The sequence below is a fragment of the Balaenoptera musculus genome, chromosome 1 (assembly GCF_009873245.2).
Source record: "Balaenoptera musculus isolate JJ_BM4_2016_0621 chromosome 1, mBalMus1.pri.v3, whole genome shotgun sequence".
NCBI lineage: Eukaryota > Metazoa > Chordata > Mammalia > Artiodactyla > Balaenopteridae > Balaenoptera > Balaenoptera musculus.
Genome location: NC_045785.1, coordinates 106,573,609 through 106,581,814, shown reverse-complemented (window position 1 = coordinate 106,581,814; position 8,206 = coordinate 106,573,609). Strand labels below are relative to the sequence as shown.

Below are 8,206 nucleotides of genomic sequence, written 5' to 3'. Positions count from 1 at the left end.
CCTTATTGTTCCCTCATATGTGTCAATTATCATACTTGTGTTTGTATCCTGGACATTTTCTAATTCAATCATTCTGTAAACTTGTATTCCTGGCCTTGTGCTGTGGGAAAGACAATCCATACCCCTTCCATATCATTAAAAGGTTTTTTGAGTTTCACTGTGGACTCATGCGGTTTTTTTTTGTTTTTTTTTTATAAATATATTTATTCATTTTTGGCTCCATTGGGTCTTCATTGTTGGGTCTTTGTTGCTGCATGTGGGCTTTCTCTAGTTGTGGTGAGCGGGGGCTACTCTTCACTGCGGTGCACGAGCTTCTCTTGTTGCAGAGCTTGGGCTCTAGGCGTGTGGGCTTCAGTAGTTGTGGCACGTGGGCTCAGTAGTTGTGGCTCACAGGCTCTAGAGTGCAGGCTCAATAGTTGTGGTGCACGGGCTTAGTTGCTCTGTGGCATGTGGGATCTTCCTGGACCAGGGCTCAAACCCATGTCCCCTGCATTGGCAGGCAGATTCTCAACCACTGTGCCACCAGGGAAGTCCCCTCAGGCGTTTTTAAAATTCAGTGTTATAATCCATTATTATCATGATTGATTTTAGTGGGTATAGATATAAATTAATATAAATATTCTTGTTTCTCCTATTCATCTTTATATCTTAAACTCTCCCACATTTTTAAAGCTATATTTACCATTTGTAGTCGATTGTATTTACTGTGTTTCTTTTCTGTGTTATCTTATTTTCTTTGTGTGTGCATATTTGTATATGTGTGTGTGTGTGTATTTGGTATTTAGGAAGGACTGGCTAGCTAGTGCACTAAAATTTTTGACCCCTTAGTCCCTTAGTATGTTGTCACATTTCTAATATTTGGAGTATAAGTTTTAAATGACATCTCTCAACTTCAACTTTTACCACTGTGATGATCAAGGACATTATTTTACTTTTCTCTTTTCTTCTGTCTTTACCTACCACTTCTTACAGTATTATTTCAACCCAATCAAATGTATACCCTTTACATACTATTTTTCCCACCTTGTCCTCACCTCTTTTTTTTTTTTTTTTAATGCGGGAACCGGCAAGGTAGGGGTAGGAGCTGGAGGAGGGGCCCACCGGGCCCTTTAGACCCCCTAGTGGCACAGGATGGCTGCCCCACCCTGGGAGTGCCAGCAGCCTCCCTGCAGAGGCCCGAGGGTATGCCCAGGCTGCGCCCAGAGCAGGGCCCATGACACACTGGCTTAAATCTACAATTACATATATTCAATGATGACCAGCTGTACAAAACTCAGAGTTTCCTCAGTCAGCTCTTGATGAGTAGAGTTCATCCTTAAAGATTCCTCATGATGGAGTAAGGACTCCCTAAGTTTAGCATATTTAATACTTGTTTTCTATTGCTTTGATAGGTGGACAGCTTGACTGAATATAAATGACTTGACCATAATGAATTTATTGATTTTTTAAAAAACATCTTCTTGCTTTGTATGTTCTATTGAGATGTAGAATGTAACTTTCTCTCCATTGAGGGCAAAGGGAGGCCTGGAGCTTCACAGGAAATTTTTTTTTTAATCTTAAAAATAAATAGATAAATAATAATAATAATAAAATAAATAAAATAAAATCTTTTAGCTCCAATAGGATAGGTCTTAGAGTTGACCGTTCCAGTTCTATTTCTCCCAGGTCTCTATGACTTTCTCTCTGATCCTTTCTAATTATCTTTTATTCATTACTATTCTGTTTGATGCTTTCATTTTTTAGTTCAATGTCCCTTATAATTTCAGACAAATATGATCCCTTATGTACCTTGTCATTTAGCCTCTTTTTCAGAGAATTTTCTTTTCCTTCAATTTTTTCTAATCTCTGCCAATTCTAATTTCTCATTTCTTCTTTCTTGTCTACTTCTATTTTGTGTTGTGTATTTATTATGTGAAGTTTTGGGGCTTTTCCCTGTGTGTGTGTGTGTGTGTGTGTGTGTGTATCTACAAATGCTTTGTTCACGAACACTTAATTCAGATACAGATGCCATTTTACACTTTTCCTATGTTTTGTGATTGATTTTGAAGGGAATTTTTTCATGACCTGAAATTTTTGACTATTTATGTTTTTTTTCCTGTCATCTTAGAATAAATGTCTGTTGTATGATTTTCATTTTAACATGACTGTATTTACTTGAACGAGAAACAGCAGTTCTAGGTAGGAACAGATTAGTGCTTTGAGTGGCTTAGTCGATTTCTTAGTTCTAGATCTGTCTTGTGCAATTATTCTAGCAGATGTAAGGAGGTTTTGGGGAAAGGCATGGTGTGTCTCCTGATTCTGGGATTCTGTTTCTTCCAGTAGGACCTTTAATTTCTACCAGTTACTTCATTCTTTCTCTTCACCACAAGCTTCCAAAGGATGCTACCTTCATCTAGGTCTCACACTTGATCCCAGTAATTGTGCCTCCTCAAAATTGTCACCCTCTGCTCCTCTGCACTGTCAAACCCCTTCCTGTCAATTCCCCAGACACCAGAGCTATATACGACCAGGTCTCAGGCATCCTCTGAGTTTATCCACATGCTCTTTCTGTGAGTAATTTTACCTGGGTTCCCTCCTGAGTATGTCCTCCTTGCTCTCCTCTTCTTTATATGCAGAGTCTTTGCTGATCCGTCTACTGCTGTGTGGCTCCAAGCCCTGGGTAAAAACAAACCAGTTGGAATCCACAGTGTTCTCTGGCCTCTGGTTGTTTAGGGCAGGGTTATGAGTGGTGTCCTTGACTCTCTATGTTAGTCTCTAGCCCTCTGAAATATGTGTTGATAGATTCAGCTGCCATTATCCTAGGTGGATCTGTGGTCTCCCATCATTCTTTTTCAAAGGCAGAATTTCAATAGTACACAAAATAGACAGAATTATATAACAGAACATCCCCATCTTTGTCAGCCACATTCAACATTTATCAACTTATGGCTGAAATTGTTTTACTACAATTCCACCCACTCATCTTTTCCTATATTATTTAAAGCAAATCTCAGACATCATATTTCATCTGTAATTATGCCAGTATGTTTCCCTAAATGAAGACTCTTTCTGAAAGTATTATCATAGCACTACAATTATTCATAAATCAATTTAAAATCTTTAATATCATAAAATAGTGTTCAAATTCACAGTTATTGTTTTTAAGTTAGTATCTTTTCTTGGGAGCCAAATAAAATCCACAAATTGTAATCAGTAGGATATGTGTTTAAGTCTTTACATATATGTTTACCCTCAGTTCCTTCCTTCCTTCCTTCCTTCCCTCCTTCCTTCCTTCCTTCCTCTCTCTCTCTCTCTTGCTCTAGCTCTCTCTTGGTCTCTTGCTGTCCTTTTTTTTTTTTTTTTTCATATCATTCATTTGTTGAAGAAACTGAGCTGTTTGTTCTGTAGCATTCCTGTAGTCTAAATTGAATACCTGGGTGTACTTTTTAATAAATTCTCTTGTCCTCCATATTTCCTTTTTGGTGGTAGAATCTAGAGCAGTGCTGTAATAAAAAGAAAATGCAAGGCACATATGTAATTTAAATTTTTCTAGTAGCCACACAAAGCTAAAAAAGTACAATCACACAATAATATAAATATGATCTATTCAATACATAGCTAGTTAATGCTACACAGTAAAGGAAATATAATTCTACCAAAGTTTTAAAGTTATGTTTAATAGAAAAATATAGTGCATGTCTTCAGTTTTCAAGTTTACATTCACATGAATTATAAATTAAATATAATTAAAATCCAGTTCCTCAGTCCCACTAGCTACATTCTAAGTGTTCAACAGCCATATGTGTCTAGTGGCCCCTATTTTGGACCTGGCAGATACAGAGACTGATGAGATTCACATTTGCTGTCTTGGCAAGACTACCTCAGAAGTGGTGTGTGCTCTCTGATCAGGAGGCACATCAAGTCCTGTGTGTCTCTTCTAATAATACTAGCAGCCCTCGGAGTTCAAGGCCTAGATCCATTAACTGATTATGTGGAGTAAAATGGTGATATTCCATGGTCATGTATTAGTTAACTGGAACACTTGTATAAAAAGAAACTTCCCCTAAATACTAAATACTGTTTAGTTATTTAGTGGTACCCTCTGTAAAGAAAACTGCAGCTTAATGAGCAATTCCCCAAGCATCCTCTGTGGTCACCAGTTAGTTTCTTTTATTTCTTTTTTTTTCCCCCTGTGCTAATATGAATTCAAAGTTTCAAACACATTGAAGTATTTCAATTCATGGCAATATAGTCTTTACTGATACTCCAATTATCCTCTCCTTCAGCAGTGAAAGTGACTTTAAGCTGGCTCCTTCAGCCTTTTGATAAGATCCTAATAGCCTTTGAGAACTTTCCTGATATCAGTATGACAAGGTGATTCTGTCTCATCTTGAATATTTTCTGCCCCTGACTTGGACTCAGTCATTTCTCTAAGAATCTCTGGCTTCTTTTTGTGCAAAACACTATTCTCAAGTCAAATTGTGTAACCTAAAGGTACTCATTGGAATTGGTTTATTTCCAGGTCTTTCCAGTGGACATAGCTAGCAAATACATATTCATATTTGTATGTATTCATGTATTCACATATATCCACATTCACAATTCAAATTCAGAACTACAGGCTTTTTATTGAACGTCTATCTTTCATCTGAATCTCTTTTCTCTAATACCAGTATTTTTGTTTTTAAGGACACTGAGACTAATAGAAATACGATATTTCATACAGTCTCCTTTGCTTTTTCCCACATTATATGGACAAAAGAATAAAGAAATACTAACAATGCCAATAACAACACAATTGAGGAAAGCAGTTTTTTATTCTGTCACTGTCCTGGGGTATATATAAATTATTGTGTTTTATAGCCTCTTGGGAGAGTTCTTATCCATATGCTTGTTCCACAAAAGGCATACACAGGTTCATTTGTTACACTGTGTTTTCAGTGTCTAGAGGCGACATTTAAACAATTAATTTAATTTTATAATGATAAAAAAAATGAATGTGGTTCCCAACTCAAATCAAACCAAACAAGGCACATTCACTACGGTCTAGCCTTGACTATAAGATCTGCACGTGTCTCAAAGGCCTGGGTGGAGGTGGGTCAGGGATCCCTGCTCTCCTCAGACACCGGAATCCTTGGCCTTCCTCCTCCTTCTGGCTGAGCTTGGGACGAAAGGACGAGGTTTCCTGGAGTCAAGGTTCAAATCTTAGCCTAACAGCGGCTTTCCGTGTCCAATGGAGACTTAGAAGCAAGAAATTCTGAATAAAATGGGAATAAACTGGAATAGGATCAATTAAAATTCTGAATAAATTAGGGCACCTGAATACAATACAGTACTTCCCATCCAGGTCTGGAACGCTCGACCCGAAAGCTAAGACGCTGTCACCCTGGCTGCTCAGCGACGTCACAGCCCCGCCCCGCGACCATTTACTCACAGGGACAACCGCGCAGTTAGTTACAAGACTTGCGGGGCGAAGCCCCCTCGCGGGGCAGGACTCAGTGGGCGCAGCCTCTGCCTTTCGCCCCCGAGACCCAGGGTGACCCGACGAGCAGGTGGCACTGGCTTGGTCGCTGCGCCCCTGGGCGGCGGGGCCGGGGCCTCCGATGGCCCGCGACGGGCAGAGTCGCCAGGGTCCAGCGGGGACGCCGCGGGCTCGTCCCCCCCCACCTGCCCGCCACGTCCGCGTGGACCGCGCCACTCGGAGCAGCCGGTTTTCCTCAGGAGGAGGCGGCAGAGCGCGGGGGACGCGGCTGCGAGGCACGGGCGGCGGCAGGAGGGTCGCGGGTCCGGGGAGCCTCCTTCTCGGGACCCAGACGGTCGGGTCGAGAGCAGGACTGAGGAGGATGCGGGGGCGGGAAAGCGCATCCAGGCAGCGCGCATCTGAGGCGCGAGTTCGCTTTCGGGAGGAAACTGAGTAAAAGATGGCTGGGCGCTGCCTAAAGGGAAAGGTCCCACCGAGATTTGAACTCGGATCGCTGGATTCAGAGTCCAGAGTGCTCACCATTACACCATGGAACCCTCTGCCGGCCGCTCCGCTGCTGCCGCCGCTGAGCCAGGCCGCGCACAGCCCCGCGGGCCCAGGAGCGGCCTCCCGCCCGGCGCTCACGTCACCCCGCCCCGAGCCCGCTTCCTCCGCGACGCCAGGAGGCGCCTGACTCGCCTGCCCTAGGCTGTCTCTTCAGGTTTGTTTGTCGTGGAATGAGATGAAATCCATTCGGGGTGAGCGACAGGGAAGGGCTTTTAGGGCTCCCCCAAATCCACCTGCTCTGCCGGCATTTCTAGAGTTTTCTGCCCTGAGGTATAATTCCCGCGAGGAAAAAAAAAGTTCCTTTCCTCTTCTTTCGAAGTGTCCTCTTCCCGCTGCCGTGGGAGCTCTGAAGACCCTCAGAACAGCTCTTGGGACTTCGTGGGATGTCCCCTCCCTGGGACCCCAGGTCCAAGGGTAGAATCGCTGGGTGCTGGGGGCTTTGCTGGGGGATCCGGCCGCACACGTCGCACTGCGAGCACCCAGGGCGGCTCATGGCCTGCCAGGTTGTGTAACGCAAGGTTCCCTGCTGAAGGCGCGGTGAGGCCAAACAACGGGATATGCTGGAGTTTGAAGCAGAGAAAGGTTTACCGCAGGGCCACGCAAGGAGAAAGTGGACTCCTCCTCAAAAGACCCAAACTCCCTGATAGGTTGTGAGGCAGGAGATAGATGGGCTCCAGGCTACACGTTTAAAACTGGCCGCCTGTTCACACTTCCTGGGGTGAGAAGAAGATGGGCTCCATGCCCGACATTCATTACCAGTCCCCTGGTTTTTCCTTTTTTCCTCTTTACTTTTTTTTTTTTTAACATCTTTATTGGAGTATAATTGTTTTACAATGGTGTGTTAGTTTCTGCTTTATAACAAAGTGAATCAGTTATACATATACATATGTTCCCATATCTCTTCCCTCTTGCGTCTCCCTCCCTCCCACCCTCCCTATCCCACCCCTCTAGGTGGTCACAAAGCACCGAGCTGGTCTCCCTGTGCTATGAGGCTGCTTCCCACTAGCTATCTATTTTACTTTTGGTAGTGTGTATATGTCCATGCCACTCTCTCACTTTGTCCCAGCTTACCCTTCCCCCTCCCCATATCCTCAAGTCCATTCTCTAGTAGGTCTGTGTCTTTATTCCCGTCTTGCCACTAGGTTCTTTTTTTTTTTTTTTTTTTTTAATTTTTTTTTATTTATTTATTTTTGGCTGTGTTGGGTCTTCGTTTCCGTGCAAGGGCTTTCTCTAGTTGCGGCAAGCGGGGGCCACTCTTCATCGCGGTGCGCGGGCCTCTCACTATCGCGGCCTCTCTTGTTGCGGAGCACAGGCTCCAGACGCGCAGGCTCAGTAATTGTGGCTCACGGGCCTAGTTGCTCCGCGGCATGTGGGATCTTCCCAGACCAGGGCTCGAACCCGCGTCCCCTGCATTGGCAGGCAGATTCTCAACCACTGTGCCACCAGGGAAGCCCGCCACTAGGTTCTTCGTGACCTTTTTTTTCCTCCTTAGATTCCATATATATGTGTTAGCATACTGTATTTGTTTTTCTCTTTCTGACTTACTTCACTCTGTATGACAGACTCTAACTCCATCCACCTCACTACAAATAACTCAATTTTGTTTCTTTTTATGGCTGAGTAATATTCCATTGTATATATGTGCCACATCTTCTTTATCCATTCATCCGATGATGGGACACTGAGGTTGCTTCCGTGTCCTGGCTACTGTAAATAGAGCTGTAATGAACATTTTGGTACATGACTCTTTTTGAATTGTGGTTTTCTCAGGGTATATGCCCAGTAGTGGGATTGCTGGGTCGTATGGTAGTTCTATTTGTAGTTTTTTAAGGAACCTCCATACTGTTCTCCATAGTGGCTCTATCAATTTACATTCCCACCAACAGTACAAGAGGGTTCCCTTTTCTCCACACCCTCTCTAGAATTTATTGTTCCTAGATTTTTTGATTATGGCCATTCTGACCGGTGTGAGATGATATCTCGTTGTAGTTTTGATTTGCATTTCTCTAATGCTTAATGATGTTGAGCATTCTTTCATGTGTTTGTTGGCAATCTGTATATCTTCTTTGGAGAAATGTCTCTTTAGGTCTTCTGCCCATTTTTGGATTGGGTTGTTTGTTTTTTTGATACTGAGCTGCATGAGCTGCTTGTAAATTTTGGAGATTAATCCTTTGTCAGTTGCTTCATTTGCAAATATTT

General features: G+C 43.1%; 1 protein-coding gene and 1 non-coding gene across 2 annotated transcripts; both read right to left on the bottom strand.

The window, feature by feature from the left end:
- Positions 1-3,321: 3,321 nt before the first annotated feature.
- Positions 3,322-6,140, bottom strand: LOC118879920. Its single transcript, XM_036823195.1, has 2 exons — positions 5,414-6,140; positions 3,322-3,482 (listed from the first exon to the last, which is right to left on the bottom strand). Exons 1-2 carry the CDS (start codon positions 5,981-5,983, stop codon positions 3,426-3,428), a joined length of 627 nt encoding a protein of 208 aa, XP_036679090.1. The 5' UTR covers positions 5,984-6,140; the 3' UTR covers positions 3,322-3,425.
- TRNAQ-CUG lies at positions 5,926-5,997 on the bottom strand. Its single transcript has one exon. It is a non-coding gene; the product is annotated as a tRNA-Gln (tRNA).
- Positions 6,141-8,206: the final 2,066 nt, after the last annotated feature.

Bases quoted from the DNA above. Each gene is read 5' to 3' on its own strand.
- LOC118879920 (XM_036823195.1), bottom strand. From the start codon at position 5,983: ATGGTGAGCACTCTGGACTCTGAATCCAGCGATCCGAGTTCAAATCTC. The intron at 3,483-5,413 runs GTGAGTAAATGG...TTTTTATTACAG, and splicing joins CTAACTGCGCGGTTGTCCCT to CACTGCTCTAGATTCTACCA.